Genomic DNA, 25,666 nt, shown 5'->3' on the forward strand with positions numbered 1-25,666 from the left:
CGGTGGGTGTGATTATTTTCTCAGGTGTTTGCGACAGTGTTGTAATTATTAACGTTACTATGCCTGAGCCTACCAAGTCTGCTCCTGCCCCAAAGAAGGGCTCCAAGAAGGCGGTGACTAAGGCGCAGAAGAAGGACGGGAAGAAGCGCAAGCGTAGCCGCAAGGAGAGCTATTCAGTGTACGTGTACAAGGTGCTGAAGCAGGTCCACCCCGACACCGGCATCTCTTCCAAGGCTATGGGGATCATGAATTCCTTCGTCAACGACATCTTCGAGCGCATCGCCGGCGAGGCTTCCCGCCTGGCGCACTACAACAAGCGCTCGACCATCACTTCCAGGGAGATCCAGACGGCCGTGCGCCTGCTGCTTCCGGGGGAGCTGGCCAAGCACGCCGTGTCGGAGGGCACCAAGGCCGTCACCAAGTACACCAGTTCCAAGTAACTTTGCCAAGTAAGCATCTTTACACCTAATCCCAAAGGCTCTTTTAAGAGCCACGCATGTTTTCAGTAAATGAGTTGTGATTTCATTCAAAAGGGGGATTAGATTTCTCAGCACCATACTACCAATCTTTAATGTTACGTTAGTACTGCAGAGGAAATACTTGGAAATTATAGGTAGTAACAATAGGTACCAGAAGTTGAGTGCTATGGGCACATACTAGATCATTAGCTCATTTAGTGTCAGATAACACTAACATAAACTGAAAGTACTGTAAGTGTACAGCTCTTTCGTTTCCGTGTGCAGATTTCCAAGTTGATCGTGATGTTGATCTGGGACTTCGTGTGGTGACGGCCCACCCTGAGCACAAAAGAGCACCCTTTTGCAACTTCCTTCTGTTTGGAGCTTTCTCCACCATCACCCCCGCCCCCCATTTTCTTGTAAAATTTTTACCATGCAGATACGTGATAACTGCAAGTAAAGGCTGAAGACTGTGAGCTGAACACGGAAGTATTGCAAAAGTTTCTGGTTTGCTTTGTAATTGGTCCAGTTTCTCTCTGAAGCTCTTAGGCGAGTAGGGGAGGGAAAGGCGGATCCTAGGCGCTGAGGTGCAGGAAAAAAGAAGCAACTTCTGAGACACCTTAAAATTATTTTGCTAAACCGTCTTTTTCAGAAAGCCATTTAATTTATAGTTTTCTTTTGGCAACTTTCAGGTTAAAAGTTCACTAGGTAACGGCAGAAACCCAAATAGTCATTAAGGTGTCTGACTGCAGGTAGGCAATAGTTACCGCAGGACTGAAGCCCCCTTTGCAGTACAATTTACCCTTTCCTAGATGCCCCTTAGTACCTAGGACTGGAGAAGGTAGAAAGGGAAAGAAAACCTCCTTCTGGCAGGATGTAGCTTCTGCTGCACAAGGTAGAATGATGACAAAAGGTTTTCACTGCTGGAGAATGGATGATTGTGGGAGAAAAAGAATCTCAGAAGAGTCGAGAGGGAAGAAGGAGGGAGTGGCCATAAGGAAAGGAACCAATACTTACGACGTGAAAATTGTGAGATGGATGAGGCTAGGTTTGGAGTCAAATATTAGCTGAGATGGAGAACTTAGGTGGTGGATGATCATTGTCTAAAAGACGAGTGAGTTTAGAAGTTCATTGTCCTCATGCCCTCAATGTCCTCATGCCCTCATAAACAAACATGAAATCTTGGATTATGGGATACATTTTCCATAACGTGGCAAGCTTGGTACTTGAACGGATAACTAAAAACCTGAATCACAGTTTCTAAATTCTTAAAAGTAACAAAGAGGTTCTAAAAAAGTAAAGAGAAATCAGAGCCAGGGATTTGGCCCATGTTAAACCCCAAGCACTACAGCTGGCTTTTACCCAACCCTTAACTTTCATTTTTAGGGTGTTATATGGAAACCAACCAGGGTATATAGAGCCTGATAAGAAATCTTTTTAGGTGAAGGTGAGACACCGGACGAAAATCTGTCACCTCAGGGTAGAAGGATGAACTGGAAATAAACACACATACAAACCCATCACAGATGAATGCAAATAAAAGAGTCAGCTCTGAAGTTGGGTTCTGAGTGTTTCATGTGTCGGTGTGAAGAGATCACCAAACAGGCTTTGTGTGAGCAACATGGCTGTTTATTTCACCTGGGTGCAGGCAGGCTGAGTCCGAAAAAGGAGTCAGCAAAGGGTGGTGGGACAATCCTTGGTTCTTACAGGTTTTGGGATAGGTGGTGAAGTTAAGAGCAATGTTTTGGGGACAGGGGGTGAAGCTCACCAAGTACATTTTCAAGCGTGGGGAGAATTACAAAGAAACTTATTAAGGGTGGGGAGATTATAAAGAACATTGATCAGTTAGGGTGGGGTAGAAACCAATCGCAATGGTGGAATGTCATCAGTTAAGCTATTTTCACTTCTGTGGATCTTCAGTTGCTTCAGGCCATCTGGATGTATACGTGCAGGTTACTGGGGATATGATGGCTTAGCTTGGGCTCAGAGGCCTGACATTGGCAGTATAGATTCCACTGCTAAGGTTTGGACTACAAGCCATCCTTGATGCTTACTTATTCCTGGCATTCATACCATAGGGATTCAAACACCCAAGCTGAGAATTTAATTTAGACATATCCCAGGCTGGTTTTGTGCCCCTGAGCACCCAGTAGAAACAAATACAAGTCATCTCTGGAAAACAAGCTTCACTTTACACCTCAACAAATTGCCACAGCTAAAATATACCCCCCAAAATGCACAAGCAGCTTCACAATCAAAATTGACCAAACATCATGAAACCAGAAGTATGACTAATGAAAACAAAAGCAACAGACAAGGGGAGCTGGGTGTGGTGGCTAATGCTTGTAATCCCAGCACTTCAGGAGGCTGAGGCTGGAGGATTGCTTGAGACCAGAAGTTTGAGATCCTGTCTCTGGGGAAAAAAAAAAAAAAAGCAACAATGGAAATGAAAGGAATGAAAAGGGAGAATTAACAAGATACAGACTTGAGACCAGGCACGGTGGCTCACACCTGTAATCCCAGCACTTTGGGAAGCCAAGGCAGGCAGATCACGAGGTCAGGAGTTTGAGACCAGTCTGATCAACATAGTGAAACCCTGTCTCTACTAAAAATACACAAAAAAGTAGCCGGGTGTGGTGGTGTGCGCCTTTAATCCCAGCTACTCAGGAGGCTGAGGCAGTAGAGTCGCATGAACCAGGGAGGCAGAGGTTGCAGTGAGCCAAGATCGTGCCACTATACTCCAGCCTGGGCAGCAAGAGTGAAACTCCATCTGAAGAAAAGAAAAAAAAAAAGAAAAAGATTCTTATAAATGTATTGAAGGACTAAAGAAATACAAAAAGTGACCACAGAGATTTGAAAAAAGAACCTAATAGAAATTATAGAAAATAAACATATAATTATAAGACAAATTAAAATAAAAAGCTTACTGCATGAGTTTAACAGCAGCCAATTGGACCTACCAGTAGACATTTAATAAACTATGTAATCAGATCTTAAGGAATTATGTGAAATGCAGAGAGAAAAATGCAAAAGTGAGTTTAAGAAACCTGGAATTAGGGCCGGGGAAGGTGACTCATGCCTGTAATCCCAGCACTTTCAGAGGCCGAGGCAGGAGGATAGCTTGAGCCCAGGATTTGGAGACCAGCTTGAATAATATGGCAAAACCCCGAGTCTACTGAAAATACAAAAAATTAGCCAGTCATGGTGGTGCATGCCTGTGGTTTCAGCTACTCAGGAGGCTAAGGTGAGAGAATCACTTGAGCCAGGGAAATTGAGGCTGAAGAGAGCCATGATCACACCACTGCACTCCAGCCTGGGCAATGAGAATGAGACTTTGTCTCAAATAATAAATAAATAAATGAAAAGAGATTTGGAATTAGTAGTAAAATATGATCTGGCGTGGATCTAATCACAGTACCAGAAGAAACAATCAGGTAGAATGATGCAAGTGTGAGATTTAAAAGATCATGGCCAACAATTTTCTAGAATGGATGGATTACTAATAATTAAAAATAATATAAGAAAATAAAAATTGAAACTAATGTATTGCTCATCAAAGCAAGCCTTGGTTAAAAAAGTAAATATTTAAACAGAGAAAAATTATACAAAAAAAATGGAGTCACTGTGTGCTGTGAATTAATAAACTCCCCAAAGTTTTACAAATGTAATACTGATTTTCAAAATATTGTGACTTCTGTTACATATTGACATATGACCTCACACTAAAGCACTGTTTGAAATTCTGTATGTAGGAGGATAATTGGACAATTGGTTATTTACGTGAATTTTGTGTCTAGCTAACTATCAAATTCTATTAATCCTAATCAATATTTAGACAACTGACTTGATTTTAATTGCATGTAGTACTATTATTAGCAAATAAAAATGTTTGATATTCTCTCCAGTAAGTATTTATTGTTTGCTTTCATCATCTTACTGTGCTAGCTACATCACAAACAATATGTCATATTAGACATGCTAGCAGGTATTGTCTTTTTCCTCGTGTTCATAGAAATGACTTCGGTGGTTGATAATTTATAATTGCTTTTGTGTGTATGTACATGCATGTGTATGTGTAGTTTTCACTGCGTTAATGTAGTTTTTGGTTTTTCTTTGTTGTTGTTTTGAGACAGAGTTTTGCTCTGTTGCCCAGGCTGGAGTGCAGTGACCGGATCTCTGCTCACTGCAACCTCCACTTCCCAGCCTCCCGCCTTCACTTCAGCCACCTGAATAACTGGGATTACAGGCACACACCACCACACTCGGCTAATGTTTTTGTATTTTTACTAGAGACAAGGTTTCGTTATGCTGGCCAGGTTAGTCTCAAACTCCCGACCTCAAGTGATCTGCCCGCCGTGGGGTCCCAAAGTGCTGGGATTACAGGTGTCCGCTACGGTGCCGAGCCCTGTAGTTTCTTTCTATTCTTTTTTTAAGATTTCATATTAGGAATGATTTATGAATTTTATTCGATCACTTTGACATCTGAAGAAATCATATGCTTTTTCTTTTTTAACCCTGTTGCCATGAAGTGTAGATAGATTTCCTTGTGTTGATTCATACTTTTATTCCTAGTCCAAATCTTACTTGGTCATGTTATATTATTATCTTAAATAATAGCTGGGTAAATTTTGTTAATATTTTTCATGGATTTTTTCCATTTCTAGTCACATAAAATCATTCTATGATTTCTTTTTTTTTCTTTTTTTTTTAAGATTTAGTCTCTGTCACCCAGGCTGAAGTGCAGTGACATGATCTCGGCTCACTGAAACCTCCACCTGCTGGGTTCAAGTGATTCTCCTACCTCAGCCTCCTGTGTAGCTGGGATTACAGGCATGAGCCACTGCACGTGGCCCATTCTATGATGTTCTGTTTTGGGCTTACCTTTATCAAGTTTCATTATAAAAATTATGGTGGCTTCATTTTTATAATGTAAAATTTTGTAAGCTTCATTGTGGGGCTCTCCATCTCTGTTAAGTTATCTATTGCAGTGTAACAAATTATCCCAAAACTAATTTCTGTGAGTCAAGAATCCAGAAGTGATTTAGCTAGGTGGTTATGGCTCAGGGTCTTATTGAGATTGAAGTCAAGTTGTAAACATAGGCTACAGTCATCCGAATCCTTGACTATAGCTGGAGGATTCCCTTCCAAGGTGGCACACTCACATATCTGGCAAGTTCAAGCTGACTGTTGGGGTGGAGGCCTCAGTTCCTTGTCCGTTAGACCTCTCTAGAGGGGTAACTGATTATCTTCAAAAACCAAACAACTGTTATCTCTTAGCAGGAGAAAACAGAAAGAGAAGGGGGAAGGAATAAGCCGCAATGCCTTTTGTGAACAAGATTCGAAACTCACACACTTCACACTTTTTAAACGTTATTTATTTATTTATTTATTTATTTATTAGAGACAGAGACTTGCTCTGTCACCCAGGCTGGGATGCAGGGACCTGATGTAGCCTACTGCACCTTGGAACTCCTGGGCTCAAGCAATCCTGCCTCAGACTCCCAAGTAGCTGAGACTACAGGTATGAGCCATTTCATCTGGCATATGTTTTTCAATATAAGCAAGTCACTGAAATCTGGCACATACCCTGAAGTAGAATTAAGCTACACCCTTTCAGATAAGAATAGTAAAAGAATTTCTTGAAATACTCCAAAGCCAAAAATTTGGACATTGAACCCAACTGCAAAAATATCTCAGCAAGTTCCAAAATCTTGAAGACTTCTGAGTAGATCCCCCCAATAGGTGAGAAGGCCAACCACAAGCAACACTCAGTGGTAGCAGGAGGTGGCAGGGGTGAGGGCAGGAAGCCGTGCCCCTCCCAGTCTCCCAGCAGATCTGTTACCATGATCAGCCAGCCCTCTATACCACCCACCGGCCATCCCATCCTGGAAAATGACAAGTGGACAAGCCAACACTCTGATTTGGGGAAGTGAAAAACCACTTAGCCCTGGTGCTTGAGGCAGGGAAAGGGATGGGATGGGCAAGAGTCCATGGCCATGCCCAGTCCCAGGACAGGGAACAAAAAAAGGACAGGTCTGGAGTTATTAGCATGGGCCTTTGTACTGAGTAGCAATGTGCACACCATTTAGGCTATCAGAGTACCCCTGGACAGGGGTCCTCTGGACAGGGGTCCAGCCTCCACATCCCCTTCCCTCTCCTCTCTCTATGATTCTTTACATCCTAACTTCTTCTAAGCGGGGAGAGCAAGGGGGAGATATATATAGATATAGGTATATTTTTTATATATATAATATATAATATATAAATATTATATATTTTTATATATATGTAAAATTATACATATATATAATTTTAAAGTATTGATAGTTCATCTGGATTACCAAAATCTGCAGCCCTACCATAGCTAGGAGGCTGCAACCCTGGTCCCCAAACCTAATGTCTTCCTGCTCCCCTTCCAGTCCCTTCCAGCCAACTATGCAGCCCACAAGAAGGCTCTGCAGGCCCCATTGCCCAACACCATCCCATGGAAGGCTCTGGTGGCACCCCTGAGCCCAGGAGAACCAGCACCTTGATCTTGTAGGGTTTGTCATCATCATGTTCTCTCTCTGCTGTCCCTACCATGCCCATCTGCCACTTTCTGGGAGAAAGAAACCAAAGGATCTAAACTTGGGTTTGGGGGGAGATTCTAGCCTCTCCTCACTCCCCTCTTCCCACACTCTTTACTCCCCAGCCCAGACAGATGCTGCTCATATCAGGAAAGAGTATTGAAAGATGATTTATTTTTCTCTGACCTTTCTGTCCCTGGGAAAATGGAAAAAAAAAAAAAAAATCAACAATTAAAAAACAAGAAATCAGCTGGGCGCGGTGGGTCGCGCCTATAATCCCAGCACTTTGGGAGGCTGAGGCGGGCGGATCACTAGCTCAGGAGATGGAGACCATCCTGGCTAACACGGTGAAACCCTGTCTCTACTAAAACTACAAAAAAATTAGCCAGGTGTGGTGTCTGGCGCCTGTAGGAGGCTGAGGCAGGAGAATGGCGTGAACCCGGAAGGTGGAGCTTGCAGTGAGCTGAGATCACGCCACTGCACTCCAGTCTGGGCGACAGTGCGAGACTCCATCTCAAAAATAAATAAATAGATAAATAAATAAATAAATAAGAAATCAGAAATCCCCCAACTAATCCACAGAAAATGATGTCTATCCTCTCCCCTTGGATTTTTGTTTTTGGAAATGTTTTTAGGTTGCCTTATTGTGCAGTGGGAATCTGAAATACCCAAATGTCTGTTTTCCACGGTGGAGAGCCAACCTAAAGAGCTCCCACCTTCTCTGGATGTGCCTGGTCTTGGACTCCCTAGAATCTTTCTCTGGGCTGCTGCATGTACACAGCCTCTGGCCTGGAGGCAAGGGTTTGTGGTGACTTGGATCAGAACCATGCCAAGATATCCCTGCTATTGCATCGTTTGAGGCTGACATCCTGTGTCTGTACACAGCTGCTACCGTTGTGTCCTTACTCTGCGTGCTTTTGCCTCATGCCAGGCCCCATCCTGCCATGACATCTTTCATCCTACCCATGAAACCCCAAGGCCAAGTTTGTTTGAAGCAAACTTGGCCTGCATCTGGAACATACTTGTTCTCAGCTTGAACATCTCCCCTACCCCAGAGAGAAAATGCGAACACTCACAGCTGAGGCTTGGAAATATTTCCTGTGTTGACCTGAAAGATCTCTGAGACCTCAAGGAGGCTCTGTCTCTCTTAAAAAGTGGAGTAAGTTGCTATTCTCCTACTAGAGTCTGGTGGAGTATCCCCATCTTGCATCCCCGCTGTGTAAGCCATCTATCTCTGCCCATCCTCCAATTGACCTCACCTGGGAATGAGGGATGAAAAGGAGGTGGGGGCTGGGAGGGAAACCTGCCAGCTGGTGAAGCCCGATGGCAGGAAAATGTATGTGGACATAGAGTATACCTGACTTCTCTTCTTCAGTCACTGACTGGGTTGGGCTGTGAATGACAATGGAATGGCTGAAGTCTGCTGTCATCAGAAGCTAGGGAGTGTGATGAAGGACTGACCCACAAAGACTGGGATGTGTGTCGGGTACAGGGATAACTACATGTTCACTCTTGGTGGGATCTGGGCAACACAGAGGAGTTGGTGGTCCTGTTGCTCACTGACTCAATGTCTTTGACCCTCCTTTTCAACTGATTACTCTGTTGAGCCCAAAGGCTGGGAGTAGGAGACAGTATCACAGGCTGACAAATCACAGCCTGTGACAGTATCACAGGCTTGTCTGTTACCTTGGACATCTCATTGCTTTTAGCCTGGGCCCTTCCCTGCCTTTGACCTCTCAGTGGTTGGTATGTGGGAAGCCCATTTCACTTCCTATGACCCATGTCTCAAACCCTGGTCTCTGCTATGACAGTGGAATCTGAGGCCTTTCCCTGCTCAGTCTGTTGCCTGCTTCACATCGTACCAGATACTGGGCTCCTGGATCCCCTCCTCCTTCCCTTTATTCCTCCTTTCCTTCAGGTCATGCAGTCTTGTACTATATCCAGCACCACAGAAACTTCATTCTTTTTCCTCTGCTGCATCTGGGGGCACAAAGAAACCTTGGGATGTGGGGAAAGGCTCTTCTTATCTGGGGTTTACTCCCAGGTCAGGGAGCTGCCATCTTCTTCACACACATTCCTCAAAAAGGAAGCCCCTTTGGGGCAGGGAGGTAAGGACTTCATCTCAACATAGATTGGTGGTTGGCATGAGCAGAGGGGGCTTTTTTTTTTTTTTTTTTACACAGAGTCTTGCTCTGTCACCCAGGCTAAAGTGCAATTGTTCAATCTCAGCTCACCGCAACCTCTGCCTCCTGGGTTCAAGCCATTCTCCTGTCTTAGCCTCCCTGAGTAACTGGGACTACAGTCATGCACCACCATGTCCGGCTAATTTTTGTATTTTTAGTAGAGACAGGGTTTCTCCATGTTGACCAGGCTGGTTTCGAACTCCTGACCTCAGGTGATCTGCCTGCCTCACCCTCCCAAAGTGCTGGGATTACAGGCGTGAGCCACCGCACCCGGCCTCTTTTTTGCTTTTCTTTAGGTTATTTTCTTTCTTTTTTTGTTTTCGCTTTCTTTTTTTTTTTTTTTTTTTTTTTTTTTGTAACATGATAGGAGTTAATGTTGCAAAGAGTAGTTTACATCTTCAACTTCTGAAGACACTTGAATTTAGGACCAATGTATCTGTGACAAGCATGCCAGAAGTGGCGGGGACCATCAGGGCTAGCTACTTCATACCTATCATCCTCCCATGGGGATCCAAGACCTGAGACACAAAGCAACAGCCTACCCAGATCCCTCTTTTCATCATATCTCTTTCAAGGTTTGTCCATGCCAACACAACCTTTGAGCATCAAACATCAGAAGGTCTGTGTGTCTCAGCCCCGTTAAGGGGCAGGTTTCTCTTTTACCCGCTCTTGTACCCGGGAACAAATGCACTCCCAGGGCTGGATGGCCCTCCCGCAGCTTAGACCCCTGAGGCTCAGATAGAGGTGCTAAGCCCCTATGTCAAAGTTGCTAAATATTTTTGTGTTGTTCTATCAATCCTTTTCCTGGTGATTGATTTTACAAAAGTAAGTAAGCTGCTTAGAAGGCCCTGGAAGTGAGGAGAAGAGCAAAGGAAGATGACTATGAAGGGTGAGCGTTGATTTTGTCAAAAAAGGCTAGGTAGAGTAATCTGAATTATCTGGTACTCTCCTGAATGGAATCCTCCCATGTTGAAGGGTCCTTGGATTTTCCCCAGCCTGGACCCTATCCCCCTTCAGGCATGTTGATGGTAGAAAAGATAAGAACTCAGAGCCATTTCTCACTGGAGACAAAAACTTGTCATCTGGCTTCGTAGAGAAGGTTCAACCTTACGCTTATAGTATATCATCTTTACTATGGGCTAGGGTATCGTATTTAAAAGGACAAAAAAAAAAAAAAGGCAACGTAAAATACTTGAATGAGCTTGTATTGTAACATTAATATTACTGAAGGTATCTGCTTTCCAGGCTGAAGTGATTCATTTATTATTCTAGTCCTGCTTTAGTCTTTTGTAATTTGTGGTAATTGTGCTTTCCTTTTTAATATGAAAAAAAAAGTGTATAAAAATAAAAACTTGGTCTGGGCCCAGTGGCTCACGCCTGTAATCCCAGCACTTTGGGAGGTTGAGGCGGGCAGATCACCTGAGGTCGGGAGTTCAAGACCACCCTGGCCAACATGGAGAAACCCTGTCTCTACTAAAAATACAAAATTAGCCGGGTATGGTGGCGCATGCCTGTAATCCCAGCTACTCAGGAGACTGAGGTAGGAGAATAGCTTGAACCCGGGAGGTGAAGGTTGTGGTGAGCCGAGATCACACCATTGCACTCCAGCCTGGGCAACAAGAGCAAAACTCCGTTTTTTAAATAAATAAATAAATAAATAAGTAAAATAAAAATTTGATAAGGCAAAAAAATGTAAAAAAGTTTACTGACATAATTTAAAACCACTATACCTTTTTTATATTTGAAATGCTTGGATGTAAAAAGCATTTGTGCTTTAAAGACTACATAGAAATCAAATGTACAATCACCTGGCTCTGATACCTTTATAAATGGCAGAACCTTTAAGAATTTCGACAATTCAGACTAAAATTGACCACTATCCACAGAGACAAAGCCCAATAAAATCCCTTTATAATATCCTGATGGACTTTTCCCTTTTTGTAAAGGACAAAGTAGTGCCTCTACAGGTTATATAAAACATTATCCCAGCACATAGCAGGTACTTTTTAAAAAATATGCATTGAATGTATTAATTCATCTGATAAATCTTAAACTGCAGTCTGTAAAGCAATTCTCTAGTGTCTGATTGTTAGAATGTCCAACAAACAGATTGGGCCTTTTTAAAGAAAACAACAAACTGAAGCAGAGAAATTAATACAATAAAAATTTTAAATCCTAGAAAATACTGTAGAGTATGAAAAAAAATTTTTAAATGGAAAAAACAAATTAATGAAATTTAAATTGTACAAGAAGTTAAAACTAAGTTAATAATTTAATATATAAAACTTAAGATTAATGATTAATAGTAAAAAAAAGTTCCAGGTGTAAGATTAATAAGATTAACTCAGCAGAGAGAGGTATAAAAAAAAGAAACCAAATAGAAGAAATTAGTCATGAAGGATTTGTAAGGAAATTCATGAAGTATGCAAAACTCCTAGGTACTGGCTTGGGCACTGCAGATACACAGAGAGATATGGTGGTCCTTGACCTCCTGGAACGCTCAGTTAAGGAGACTTACAGCTAATTGTTTTCATTTACCTTTTTCTTTCACTAAAGCCTAAAGAAGTGTGTCTGATACTTTGGAAATCTTCAGCAAAGTCAAATGAACTTGGGCTCATAGAGGAACTATCAAATTAATTGCATCAAGGCAAACATATTTATTCTAATTTTTGAGTAATAAAATATTCTGTTTTAAAATTTCAAAATATTATTTATAAATACAAAACAATATTTTATAAATATTATAGCCAAGTTACAATTACTTTCTAGGAAATTGGGGACAGCATGAGAAAAAAGGTGAGAGAAGTTGAGAAGGACTCAGAAAAGGAATAGAAGAAGCAAACTCCTACTAAAAAAGGGAGGGGCCAGCTGCAGTGGCTCACAGCAATTTCGAAGACCAAAGCAGGCAGATCACGAGGTCAGAAGTTCCAGACCAGTCTGGCCAACATGGTGAAACCCTGTCTCTACTAAAAATACAAAAATTAGCCAGGCCTGCTGGCATGCGCCTGTAGTCCCAGCTGTACATGGGAGGCTGAGGCAAAAGAATCGCTTGAACCCAGGAGGCGCAGGTTGCAGTTAGCCAAGAGGGCGCCACTGCACTCCAGCCTGGGCAGCAGAGGCTGTCTCAAAAAAAAAAAAGAAAGAAAAGGTGGGGCAGGAAAGAGCTTGGAGACCTAAGAGAAACCAAAAGCAAAATATGGTAGAAAGACAGAGAGAAAACCAAAAGGGGACATAAGTACATAGGCCTTGTCATATACTTGGTGTCTCAGTTGTGTGTAATACCTGTCAAATAACTGAAATATTTCTCACATTTCTTGGGTTTCGGATTAAGCGGATTGATGAAAATGTCACCACATCTGATAGGTTTTCTCTGACCATCAAATGTAAAATGGCACCCTTCTATCCTCATTCTTAACTTGCTGTATGCATTCCTCATTATACTTAGCACTATCTTAAATTTGTTTATTGTTTGCCTCCCCTTCCAATCCTGAAGACCATAAGGTCCATGAAAACAGGGAGTTCACCTGTTTTGCTGCTGGTTTCCTAATGCCTAAGGCTGTTCCAGGCACATGGCAGACTCTCAAAAAGTATTTGCAGCATGACATAATTTCTAACATAATTGAAGTGCACAAATATCTATAACTACAGGAATAGAGGCCACTACTGAGTTGTCACAAGGGTTCAACTGAATGAGTGACTCAGATTTTCTGGGTTTCACTTTCCTCATCTATACAAAGAGGATAATAATAGTAGATCACTTCTTAAAGTTATTTTAAGATAGTTCATGTAAAGCTCTTAAAACAGTGATGGACTTTTAGTAAGCACTTAGCAAAATTTAACAGTTATTATATTTTCCTTTTCACTGAGTTAAAATGCAAATTAGAGTGTTCAAATATTTTCAGGTCAAAAATGAAAGGGAGAGAATATGAGCTTTTGAACTATTTGAATCCCACCCAGGAAGAGTAGTTGGGGAAGTTGAAACAAAGATCACATTATTCAGTGATATTTCTTGACTAAGCATGACTTTTTATGTGTTAATGCTACTAAAGTGTAGCTAGAACTGAAGTAGAAATTCCTATAGTTCATCATAGAAGCACATGTAAAAAGAATCCTCTTTATATAGAAAATATTAATGGTGATGGCAAAATGTCACCTAATAACTAAACCCTTCTTATTTCTTCAATCAGGGGAGACACATGAAGGCAGAGGAGAAATGAACGCATAAAATACCTGGCAATATGAATCTATCCATAGAACTTAGGAAGTCTCGTCTGCCTGAAAATGACTGTGTGGATCCCACCCAAATCCAACTCATACTGGTTTGCTACACACTGGTTCATCAAATGAAGGTTACCAAGGGGAAGAAACTAAACAAGATGTTTGCACTTCATGTTACTTTTTGAGCTTATAAACATAAAAATAGAATTTACTTCCGTTACAGACCTAGTTAATTCATTACTTGCCATGGACTACCTTTGCTAAGAAAAATCTGAATGAGAAGATGGCAAGAAGTCTGAAAAGAAAAGTTATTATTAATAAAATCTGCGGAGAATTGTAAATTCTGCCTTCATTGTTGATCCAAACCCTTCTTCTAAGACCTCCCCTTTATAGACATCTATCTACATACCTACCTACCTACCTACCTATCTACCTGTTTTCACTTTACTTTCCGGCATCAAGTTCTGAGTGGGTAAGGCCTAAGCACTGATTTGGCTTTGGTAATGAACCTGAAGTTAAAAACATATTAGCTTATGCTAAGCTGCCATTTGAAAGGTCTACTCCATCATCTGAATTAAGGGAAACAATGTTTTGAAGCAGTCACAAAACTTTACTAATGCATTCGATCTGAGGTAAGACCTGATAATTTGTACTTCTAAATTATCCAGGTGATGCTGATGCTGCTGGTCCGGAGACCATATCTGGAGAGCTTTACTTTAAAGGAAATGAAACCGCCCTAAAATGTTAGTACTAAATAGCCACACAAAGCCGGAAAATCGCACAGAACTTCAAGCCGAAGATGAAAGGTCCTGAAAAATGGCAGCAGTCATCCTACTCCCGGTACGGCTATGCGGGCATGAAAAAGAGTCTTGGGGACCATCGTGCCCCTCCATGCAGGCTCCCTCATAAGGTCATCCCATCAACCTTTGCCACAAACGCCCGCCCCCTCGTAGGGCCGTCCGGCCACGCCCCTCCGTGTCCTGACTACAGAGCCACACTTTACGCCGCTGCCACGTTACGCCCATCCGGCTCCCGCATATGGCGTCACGAACGTTTAACGTCCGTCCGGCGCGCGTCCGGGACGTTTCCCCGTAGGCCGCTAGCTGGTGGTTCCCAGTCCCCGGCGAGTGGACCTCTTTCTTCTGCGGCCACCAGATCGCCGGATATCGGAGACTTCGAACAATCCGGTGGACAGTTTAAAAACAGAGGACCGGCCGTCGCAGTGGCTCACGCCTGTAATCCCAGCACTTTGGGAGGCTGAGGCGGGCGGATGACGTGGTCAGGAGATAGAGACCATCCTGGCTTACACGGTGAGACCCCGTCCCTACCAGGTGTACAAAAAATTAGCTGGGTATGGTGGCACGCGCCTGTAGTCCCAGCTACTCAGGAGGCTGAGGCAGAAGAATTCGCTAGAACCCGGGAGGCGGAGGTTGCAATGACCGAGATCGCGCCACTGCACTCCAGCCTGGCGACAGAGCTAGACTCCATCTCAAAACAAAAAAAACAGAGGACCGGAAATTTTGAAGACTGAGAAGCCAGGCAATAATCTTCCCTTGATCTTTTTGCTCCTCTCACAAGAGTTTTTCAGACTGCTGAAACCAACGAGAAGAGTGAGGAAGCAGGAAGAAAATTTCAGCTTCAGTCTCTCAGCATCCTCCTGCTTTCTTCTGAGAGCTGGCACCTCCCCCCTTCTCTAGTAGCTGAAAATATGCTTCCCATCTCCAAGGAGACGTTTCTTGCACCTCCCTTACTGTTCTCACGCCTGTAGGGCTCTTCGTGTGATGATTCGGTGTATGTATGTATATGAATGCGTGCGAATAATTATTTCCTAATTGAATGTTTTTAAAAAAAAAAATCCACGAAAGCAGAAGCCCTTCAGGTGCAAGAAAGACAATGCAGCCGTTGGTGCACATAGCTGACAACCCTTACGAGTTATTTTTATTTCTTTTTATTTTTTATTTTTTACACATACATTTCTAAGTGATTTCCAGATACTAATGTCAGCCCCAAAACATACCTGTGCACTGTTATCCCACTTTTTTTTTTTTTTTTTTTTTTTTTTTTTGAGATGGAGTCTCCCTCTGTTGCCCAGTCTGGAGTGCAGTGGTGCGATCTCACCTCATTGCAACCTCCACCTCCCGGGTTCAAGCGATTCTCCTGCCTCAGCCTCCTGAATGGCTGGGATTACAGGTGCGCTCCACCATGCCCTGCTAATTTCTGCATTTGTAGTAGAGATAGGGTTTCACCATGTTGGTCAGGCTGGTCTGGAACTCCTGACTTGTGATCCACCCGCCTCGGCCTCCCAAAGTGCTGGGATTACAGGTGTGAGCCACCACGCCCGGCCTGTTATCCCACTTTTACCCATGAGTATATACCAAGTGAAGCTTAAAATAACTTGTCCAATGTCCTACGCCTAATACATGACAGAGAGCTTTCTGACCTAGGCAGGTTAGCTCCAGGGTCCCTTCTTTACATTACAAATAATTATCTCTTGGTAACTCTAAGGAATTAATTTAACAACATGTAAAAACAAAACCTTGCATTTCACATGATCAGTGAGATTTCCACTTGTCTCTCTGCCAATAATAGTACTGCACATAAATATAGTACAGTATATACCTGTCTCTTTTTTTTATGGTACTCTCCCCATATCACACTACACGCCCACGCAATTACCACTTCTCTGGTTCTTCAGGGATGCTTCTCTCTTCATCTTGCTTCAGCAGCCCAACACCATGTATGGAGATGAAGTCTCCATTCTCTGCATTGAAAACACACACCAACTTGAGTCAACCAGATTCCTATAGCAAACAGTGTGAGTTGAGTTTAGAATCAGAGAAATATTTTAGCATTATTCACCCTCTCTACCCACCTTATTCCCAGGGATACAGAGTTAAAGCATCCAGTGAAGAGCTATCTATAGGCAATTAGAATATGTCAGCAAAGAGGCTCCCAGAAAACTCCAAAAATGCCTAACTCTATTCTACTTACCTGCTGATTATGCCTAGACCAAATGCCACACTGTTTTAATTACTGTAGGTTCATATGTCTTCATATATAGTGCTAAGTCATGGCCCATCACTCTCTTCTTTCTTTTCCTTTTTCTTTTTTTCTTTTTTTTTGAGAATCATCTTGACTCTTTTCATTCATTGATATGCATTTTACAGTGCTCTACAAAATATTCATTAGGGTTTGCTCGACATTACATTTTTCAGTAATTTAGAATTTGCTTTCTCATTATCTTTGGAGATGATCACGTTTTTTATTAATCTCTTTTTTTATTTTATTTTTTATTTTTGAGATGGAGTCTCACTCTGTCACCCAGGCTGGAGTGCAGTGCCTTGATCTAAGCTCATTACAGCCTCCACCTCCCAGGTTCAAGTGATTCTTCTGCCTCAGTTTCCCAAGTAGCTGGGACTACAGGTGCATGCCACCATGTCTGGCTAATTTTTGTATTTTCAGTAGAAGACAGGGGTTCCTGCCATTGGCCAGGCTGGCCTTGAACTCCTGACATCAAGTGACCCACCTGTCTCGGCCTCCTAAAGTACTAGGAATGCAGGCGTGAGCCACTGCTCTGGGCCTTCCTTTATTAATTTCTTAAACTGGCAGATTTAGAATGCTAAACTTCCTTCTATTCTTAGAATAAACCCTATATAATATGCTATTTATTTAAATAATATGGTCTCTGCAATTTCTCCTGGTTTCCATGTTTTCTCATAATAGGCATTTATTTCTGAAAAACAAAAATGAATGTTCATTAGTGAGACAAAGCTATACTTTTGTTTTTTTCTTCTCCCTTTTTAAAATTTGTATTTTCCTCTAGTTTTGCTAATAATGTTATACAATTTTAAAAGAAAAAAGTAAGTAGGAGAGCTATTTTTCTATAGTAACAGATTCTGTAAAATAGGTATCATGCCAAGTAAGGTGGCATGTCCCTGTAGTCCCAGCTACTTAGGAGGTGAAGCAGAAGGACCACTTGAGCCCAGGAGTTAGAGACTGTAAGGTGCTGCCATCACACCTGTGTATAGCCACTGCACTACAGTGGAGGCAACATAGCGAGACCCATCTCAGAAAAAAAAAAAAAATAAGAGATGATCTATTCCTTAAAAATTCACTAAAACTTGGAAAATCAGATTGGACTTGGCAGTATTTGGGTGGAAGGACACAGAAAAGATTTTTTTTTAACTGCCTACCTTATTTTCATAATCATAATTTGTTTACTCAGCTTGTCTATTAATTTTCTTCTTGAAAATTATTTTCCACTGAGTTTAATTTTTTGTAAACATTACACAGCATTCTCTTACTGTTCTTTGTATCTCCCTTTTTGTAGTTATGTTCCTTAATTTCTATAACTTTCTGAAACCAGGATTAATTTTTTTTGAAATTGTCCAATGTATGCTTTGAAAAATAGAAGGGATGTTTTCTGTGTCAAATGAAGGTAATCATAGATAGATCAAATTTGCTTATTGTCTTATTCAAATCCTGGACAACCATTAGCATTTTTCTTTGTTTGTAATATAAGTGTCTAACACTCATACAGAATATTGAAAGGTTACCCTACAATTGTAAATTTGAAATTCCCCTTCTAATTCTGTCAGTTATTTATTGACATAGTAGTGGTTCGGTAGTCCAGTGCCTATAAGGTTTTGAATGTTACATCTTACTTCTGGATTTGTATTTTATCATTATGGAGTATAACAAAGTTCTCTTTTGTTCTTTTTCAAATGTACTTGGTTTTGATTATCCCGTGCTCCTTGATTGTTTTATTATTCTATTTTTTATTTCATTAAACTTTTAGTAAATAGTTATTTTTATAGTCTGTATCTAATCATTTCAATATCTGAAATCCTTTGTTTGCCTAGGGATCTAGGAGGAAATAGAAGGCTCTTCTTTGCTTATAAGCCAAACTCTCCATAGTGTCTGTTTTTCTTCAATTTTGTGACATTTGTCACGACCTTATATTTAAACATCCTAAGTTCCTGACAGAGTGTCTGGCATATAATAGGTGTTCAATAAATGATTGCTCAATAAATAGATAATGTGTATAAATGTAGAGAACTTGGGTTCAAGATGATTTCCTCCTGAAGGGGTTTGTGTTTGTCTTCATCAGGCACAAGGGGGCACTATAAGCCCGAGTCAATTTAATTTCAGGAAGTCTTCATTGGAACTCAAGACTTCATTAAAACTTAGGGTTAAATCTTCGGGGCCAATTTTCTCCATCCACCTCCTCAGAGCCAGAGTCCTGTAGAGACAAACAAGGTTTTATCCCAGGGATGTTTACTAGTTTTTTTCTTCTTTTTTCCTTTTTTTCTCCAGGCTACCCCTGTTTCAAAGCATTCTGGCTTTATGCTATGTGTCTTCACTTTTGTTTAAGAGCCTAGAATTATATTCCCTAAGGGGCAGACTTTAATTCCCAGAGCTCGGAATCCTGATTAATGGTATTTGCACCCAGAGAACCAAAGATGTCCTATTTGTCACCCTAGTTTCAGCTTCTAAATATTATTGTTCTGGATGGTTTATGGGAATTTCCCTTGTGGTTTTTTCTTTGCTTTTTTTTTTCTTTGGGGGTGTGTGTGTGTGTTTGAGACAGTCTTGCTCCTTCACCCAGGCTGGACTGTACTGGCATGATCTCGGCTCACTGCAACCTCCACTTCCCAGGTTCAAGCGATTCTCCTGCCTCAGCCTCCTGAGTAGCTTGGATTATAGGCACGCACCACCACGCCCGGCTAATTTTTGCATTTTTAGTAGAGATGGGGTTTCACCATGTTGGCCAAGCTGGTGTCCAACTCCTGACCTCAAGTGATTCACCCGCTTTGACTTCCCAAAGTTCTGGGATTACAGGCATGAGCCACCGTGCCCGGCCCCTTGTGTTTTTTGTTAATTGAGTAACTAAGTACTAGTTTGTTGGTTGTAGTTTCTCTAGTTCATAGGTGTATTGCTTCAATAGAGTTTTCTGGAATATCTTGTTTTCCACATTGCAGATAAGAGTCCTTACAGTGTCCCTCTCTATCCCTGTAAACACCTTTGCTTTAATATTTTGTCTGATACTAATATTGCTAAACTAGCAATGTCTTGGTAAACATTTTCCGGGGATATTTGTCCCTCATCTTCTTTATTATTGTTATTATTATCTTTTTAAATCCACGCATGATTTGTTTTTAGGCCCAAATAAGAGGAGTACTCTCTAGGGCACATTATTACATATATTCTTTGCTTCAATTTAAAAAAATCGTAAAAAGATAAAATACTGTTCATGTTCAGAAACTGACATATGCTTTTTTTTTTTTTTTAGAAAGGCAAAATAAAACTTCCATGAAATTACAACCATATAGCAAAATACCTTGGATATATTCCATTTAATTTAATATCTCACATTATTTTTGAGTTTCATTGTATGTAAACCTAAAAAAAAATCACTGTTCTTGGAGCTGGAGAGAACTTTTATGGGAAAGATGTCTATCAGAGAAATCTACTTATTTGTAAGCATACTAGCCAATTTTGTTTTTAAAGTAATGATCCTGTGGTCCAGGTAACAGCACCCTTAAGCTCATCATCAAGTGATTACTACCTCAGAAGAGTTGAGAGCAATTGGGATTCAGGAAGTATGACTAGACAGGCAATTTTCATGATATCCAACATATATTGCTTTCACTAACATATGTCACTAATTTCTGATTACATTAAAATAAAACCAAATGTATTTAATCTTTTACATTTTTATTTTTTTAAACATCAGACCCAGTGAGATTTAAATGATATGTCATTGATTGAAACTAATAATATTGATATTATTTTTCATTTTAATTTTGCCTATTTTATAGGCAGTTTTCAATGGCCTGTTTACCTTTATCTGAGCTCTGTGATCAAAAAACAGCAATGGTTAAAGAAATCCTCCCCACCTTCTTTTGTTCCAAAAATGGCTTACTGCAAAAACCACCCTTCATCATATGTGATTTAAAGAAGACTCATTGGTCGAGCCTGGTGGCTCAGGCCGGTAATCCCAGCACTTTGGGAGGCTGAGGCGGGCAGATGACGAGGTCATGAGATCCAGACCATCCTGGCCAATATGGTGAAACCCCATCTCTACTAAAATTACTAAAGTTAGCCGGGCGTGGTTCAACCAATTCTCCTACCTCAACTTCCCAAGTAGCTGGGACTACAGACAGGTGCCACCATGCCCAGCTAATTTTTGTCTCCATCTCTTGACCTCGTGATTTGCCCTCCTCGGTCTCCCAGAGTGCTAGGACTACAGGTGTGAGCCACTGACCCCAGCCAGGGAGCACATCTTCTATAGGGAGGTTTTATCTTCTACTTCTAGGAAGAAAAACGGGAGATCAGAGCACCCCTCTTGCATCTGCTGTTTTTAAGTCCCTTTAGCTCAAAATAATCCTTATGCCAAAATGGCATATTGTAATCTGGAATATTCTGCCAGCTTTCACATGTTTATGTGAAGGTACTATGTGCCAGGCACTATTCTAAGTGCTAGATATACATCAATGGATAAAACAAGCAAAAATGCATGCCCTCTTGGATCTTACATTTCTATAGGGTTGTCACTCATTTTGTTTCATTTCTTTAACTTAAACAACCAAATCCTGCTTGAATTAACACTGAAAATTTTAATTACTGATGTTTTATCTGTGCTTTGATTGAATTATTTAAAAAAGAAATTCATGCAATTTATCTTATCAAGGAAGGCAACTAATCTAATAAGATTTAAATTCACTAATCCATCTCTACATAATTTCCAGGAAAAAAATGAACAGATTTAATTCATAGAATTTTGTTTTTAAAGATCCTATCATCAATAACAATCAAAATATCTTTAAAAGATTAATCAGGCCCAGCCAAGAGTGGTGGCTCACACCTGTAATCCCAGCACTTTGGGAGGCCAAGGCCGGCAGATCACCTGAGTGAGCAGTTTGAGAGCACCCTGGCCAACATGGTGAAACCTCATCTCTACTAAAATATAAAAATTAGCCAGGCATGGTGGCACATGCATGTAATTCCAGTTACTGAGGAGGTGGAGGCACAAGAATTGCTTGAATCCAGGAGGCACAGGTTGTGGTGAGCTGATATCAAGCTACTGCAGGTGTGTGCTACCACGCCCGCAAAGGAAAGGGAAGGGGAAAGGATGGGAGGGAAGGGCAGGGAAGGGAACTCAGAAGCTGAAAAAAATATATATTACCTAGTGAGAAATAGGAAATGGAAAATGGTTCCCTCCATCCAGACATTTCAAACCTTGCAAGGACATTAAGGGTTGAGGGATGGCAGGGTGGCCTGCCATTTTTCTATGCCAGGCTTCAGCCTTGAGCTCTAGATCTATAGATGTATCTTCACCCTGAGCAGCTCTATGTGAATGTCTCAACCAGCTTCTCACCTTGTTACATATATACTAGAGAAATGTGTGCACATCTACACCAGGAAACATGTGCAAGAAAGTTCACAGAAGTAATGACCTCGATAATCCCAGATAGACACAATATGAAGGTCTGTTATAATAAATTGAGTAAACTAGTGTTACTGTATATTTAGCTATTTAAAATAATGAAACTATGGTACTGGAGTAACATATATGAACATGAATGAATCTCAGAAACATTGGTTTGGATAAAAACATCATAAAATTATATACAGCTTGTGATTCCACTTATGTGAAGATAAAAATAGGCAAAATGAAATGACTTACAATTTATGAATCCATTCTTAGATATTTAAACCAAGAAAAACCAAAAAACAAACAAAAACAAAAATAAGATTGATTAAAACAAAATGTAGGGCCAGGCTTGGTATCTGACACCTGTAATTTCAGTGACTGGGGAGGCTAAGATGGGAGAATGCCTGGGCAATATAGTGAGATCCCCTTCTCTAAAAAAAATTTTTTTTTTTTTTTGAGACAGGGTCTCACTCTGTCTCCCAGGTAGGAGTGCAGAGGCACAATCTTGGCTCACTGCAACGTCCAACTCCTGGGTTCGAGCAATTCTCCTTCCTCAACCTCCCAAGTGGCTGGGATTGCAGGCGTGTGTCACCACGCCCAGCTAATTTTTGTATTTTTAGTAGAGACAGGGTTTCACCATTTTGATCAAGCTGGTCTTGAACTCCTGACCTCAGATGATCCACCCGTGTTGAACTCCCAGAGTGCTGGGATTATAGGCATGAGCCACTGTGCCCGGCCTGACATTCTAGTTCTTAAACTGCCCTTTATTTTGATGATGTATATGTGTACTCTGTGAAAAGTGAAATATACTGTTCATAAGATTATGTGAGTAATTGCTGTTTGCCTAGCTCAAAGTTCTTCCTGTCTCTCCCACTGAATTGGGGAGAGTTATACAGGGCCTATTAATTACTAATGATATTTTACTTCTTAAACTGGGTTTTTAAGTACCAACCATTTGTTTTACAATTCTTGTTTATGTTGCATATATCCTTTTGTACAAATCTATTCACTATAAAAAGTTTAAAACTCTCTTGAGATCTCAATCAGAAATAGGAAATCTCGATACTTCCGTTTGCGGCGCGGCTTCTTTCTTTCTTCCCGTGCCGGTATCGCTCTCGCAAGCATGGTTAACGTCCCTAAAACCCGCCGGACTTTCTGTAAGAAGTGTGGCAAGCACCAACCCCACAAAGTGACACAGTACAAGAAGGGCAAAGATTCTCTGTATGCCCAGGGAAAGCGGCGTTATGACAGGAAGCAGAGTGGCTATGGTGGGCAAACTAAGCCGATTTTCCGGAAAAAGGCTAAAACTACAAAGAAGATTGTGCTAAGGCTTGAGTGCGTTGAGCCCAACTGCAGATCTAAGAGAATGCTGGCTATTAAAAGATGCAAGCATTTTGAACTGGGAGGAGATAAGAAGAGAAAGGGCCAAGTGATCCAGTTCTAAGTGTCATCTTTTATTATGAAGACAATAAAATCTTGAGTTTAAAAAAAAAAAAAAAGAAAGAAATAGGAAATCTCAATGCCACTCTACAGTTACTGTCATTTTTTAAATTTCCCATTGTCTTTTTCTTAATTATGTGCCATATCACCATTTTTATTCATATAGATATATAAGTGCAGAAATTTTAGTCTTTAGCAGGAATTTCAAAAATCACGAATGGCAGTGTTACCTACCTCATTTAAATCACTTAAGGGTCTCAATCCAATCTTGTCAGTTGAATATCTGATATGTGTAGTTTGGATGTAGTTAAGGGCCTTCATCTGCACTTTTCTGTTTCTTCTTGCAGTTGCAGATTGTATGACTGAACTCCTCTCTCTGTGGTTTTCTTTGTGTATATACATTTTGTGTCTCTCCAACATATTAGTTCATCCTCTTTAGGTGAATTTCTTTTTCTTTTTATCTTACTCTTCACGTCTGTCTCTCCTTCCACTGCGTCTGTTTATTTTTTCTCTCTCTTTACCACTTTTCCCTTAATAGGGTTTAAATTTTCTGTCTCATTTGTCTTTCTCCTTTTTCTCTACTAAGTTATACCATAGAATCAAAAATTTTTTTCATTTCTAACCTCTTTTAGTCATTAAAGAAATGCTTCATTTTCCATTATTTTAACATGAGAAGAACGCCGTTTCTCTTTTTGCAACACAGCCCACCAAGGTAGGTGAAGATGTCTTCTAACGGACTAGATACAAGTCAGATTGCCTCAATCATCATTCTGGTTACACCTAGTATAAGCAATGGGGTTTTAGGCAGGACGCGGCAACTTGGGTTCTCTAATTTCCCTTTCTGTTAAATGAGAAAAAAGTAATATCACATAAGTTTTATTTATTTATTTATTTATTTATTTATTTATTTATTTTTTGAGACAGAGTCTTACTCTTTCACCTAGGATGGAGTGGAATGGTGCGGCCTTGGCTCACTGCAACCTCCGCCTCCTGGGTTCTCCCTCAGCCTCTCAAGTAGCTGAGGCTACAGGCATGCGCCACCACACCCGGCTAATTTTTGTATTTTTAGTATCGACGGAGTTTCACTATATTGGCCAGGCTGGTCTCAAACTCCTGACCTTCTGATCCACACGCCTCGGCCTCCAAAAGTTTTGGGATTACAGGCGTGAGTCATCACTCCAGGCTGGTTTGTTTGTTTGTTTGTTTGTTTTTCTTTGAGATGGAGTCTCTCTTTCTCTTGTCCAGGCTGCAGTGTAATGCCAGGATCTCCGCTCACAGCAAGCTCCGCCTCCGAGGTGCATGCCATTCTCCGGCCTCAATCTCCCAAGTAGCTGGGACTACAGGTGCCCGCCACCACGCCCAGCTAATTTTCTTGTATTTTTAGTAGAGACAGGGTTTCACCCTGTTAGCCAGGATGGTCTGGATCTCCCGACCTTATGATCCGCCCGCCTCGGCCTCCCAAAATGCTGGGATTACAGGCGTGTAATCCCAAAAGGAGAAAGACAAATGAGACAGAACATTTAAACCGTATTAAGGGAAAAGTGGCACCGCGCCCGCCCCAAGATTTTTTGATTAAATAATTACAAATAAAGCGCATTAGCTATTCTGAACACTGCTACATTAGCTAAATTGGAAATTAAAAAAAAAAAAAGATGTTAAACATATTTCAAAGTTTTCTCGTCATCACTGAAGTGAGAAAAACAAATTACTTTGTGAAACAAACATAAGACACAATAAATTCAGAGTACACTTTTGTTAGATGCTAACCCACAGAGTAGAATACATTTTGCACAGCACCTTCATGCCTGGAGACTTAGGACCCAGGAAGTGGGAATGGTGGCAGGAGAGGAGAGGGTCTAGGGGCCTGGGGAGCCTAGGGTGAAGGAGGAGGGCTTAAAAAGGACAGTCAAATTTAGGAAGAACAGTTTCTTAAACTGAACAATTAGCTAAGAAGCGGGCTTTAGCCAAAGATAATAATAATAACTTGAAAGTAAAGCTCTTTGTTAAATAGCGGACTCTTTCATTTTAATTTTTTAAATAATATTTTCACTAGTAAGACTGAATATTTATTTCGGATCCTCGCTGTAGGGCTAAACTAGGTGTGACTTGCTTTTCCATTAACGACTGAAGCCATTTTGGCTAAGACATTCTTTCCTGTCTTAGCTCTCTTCAAGAGATGCCATTTACTTTTGTTGTTGTTGTTGTTGTTTTTCTCCGGACCTTTATTGCCTGCCCTTTATTTTCATGATGTGTTTGTGCACTCTGTAAAAAGTGGGAAACACTGTTCTCGGGATTGTGCGGGTGATCGCCGGTCGCCTAGCTCGCCGTTCTTCAGGTCTCTCCTGCTGCTCCAAAATCTACATC

The 25,666-nt window shown here is 41.1% G+C and overlaps 3 protein-coding genes across 5 annotated transcripts in view; 2 read left to right on the plus strand and 1 right to left on the minus strand.

The window, feature by feature from the left end:
- On the plus strand, nucleotides 1-18,233 carry H2BC5 (H2B clustered histone 5). Of its 3 annotated transcripts, none has more exons than XM_007973481.3 (2): nucleotides 1-449; nucleotides 14,094-18,233. In XM_007973481.3, the coding sequence occupies exon 1, from the start codon at nucleotides 60-62 to the stop codon at nucleotides 438-440; it is 381 nt and encodes a 126-aa protein (XP_007971672.2). In that variant the 5' UTR covers nucleotides 1-59; the 3' UTR covers nucleotides 441-449; nucleotides 14,094-18,233. The 3 variants fall into 3 exon arrangements, with proteins under 3 accessions (XP_007971672.2, XP_007971671.2, XP_007971670.2); XM_007973480.3 differs by lacking the exon at nucleotides 14,094-18,233 and adding an exon at nucleotides 13,395-13,766; XM_007973479.3 differs by lacking the exon at nucleotides 14,094-18,233 and adding an exon at nucleotides 744-2,014.
- Nucleotides 15,317-25,666, minus strand: part of LOC119626722 (histone H4) — a 16,162-nt gene continuing 5,812 nt past the window's right edge. The window contains exon 2 of the mRNA XM_073005708.1: nucleotides 15,317-18,667. The gene's annotated coding sequence lies outside the window, so the exon portion shown is untranslated. The remainder of the gene's footprint in view (nucleotides 18,668-25,666) is intronic.
- LOC103222009 (large ribosomal subunit protein eL42) lies at nucleotides 22,918-23,369 on the plus strand. Its single transcript, XM_038005627.2, has one exon. It carries the CDS (start codon nucleotides 22,986-22,988, stop codon nucleotides 23,304-23,306), a length of 321 nt encoding a protein of 106 aa, XP_037861555.2. The 5' UTR covers nucleotides 22,918-22,985; the 3' UTR covers nucleotides 23,307-23,369.

This window comes from Chlorocebus sabaeus, chromosome 17 (genome assembly GCF_047675955.1).
Source record: "Chlorocebus sabaeus isolate Y175 chromosome 17, mChlSab1.0.hap1, whole genome shotgun sequence".
Taxonomy (NCBI): domain Eukaryota; kingdom Metazoa; phylum Chordata; class Mammalia; order Primates; family Cercopithecidae; genus Chlorocebus; species Chlorocebus sabaeus.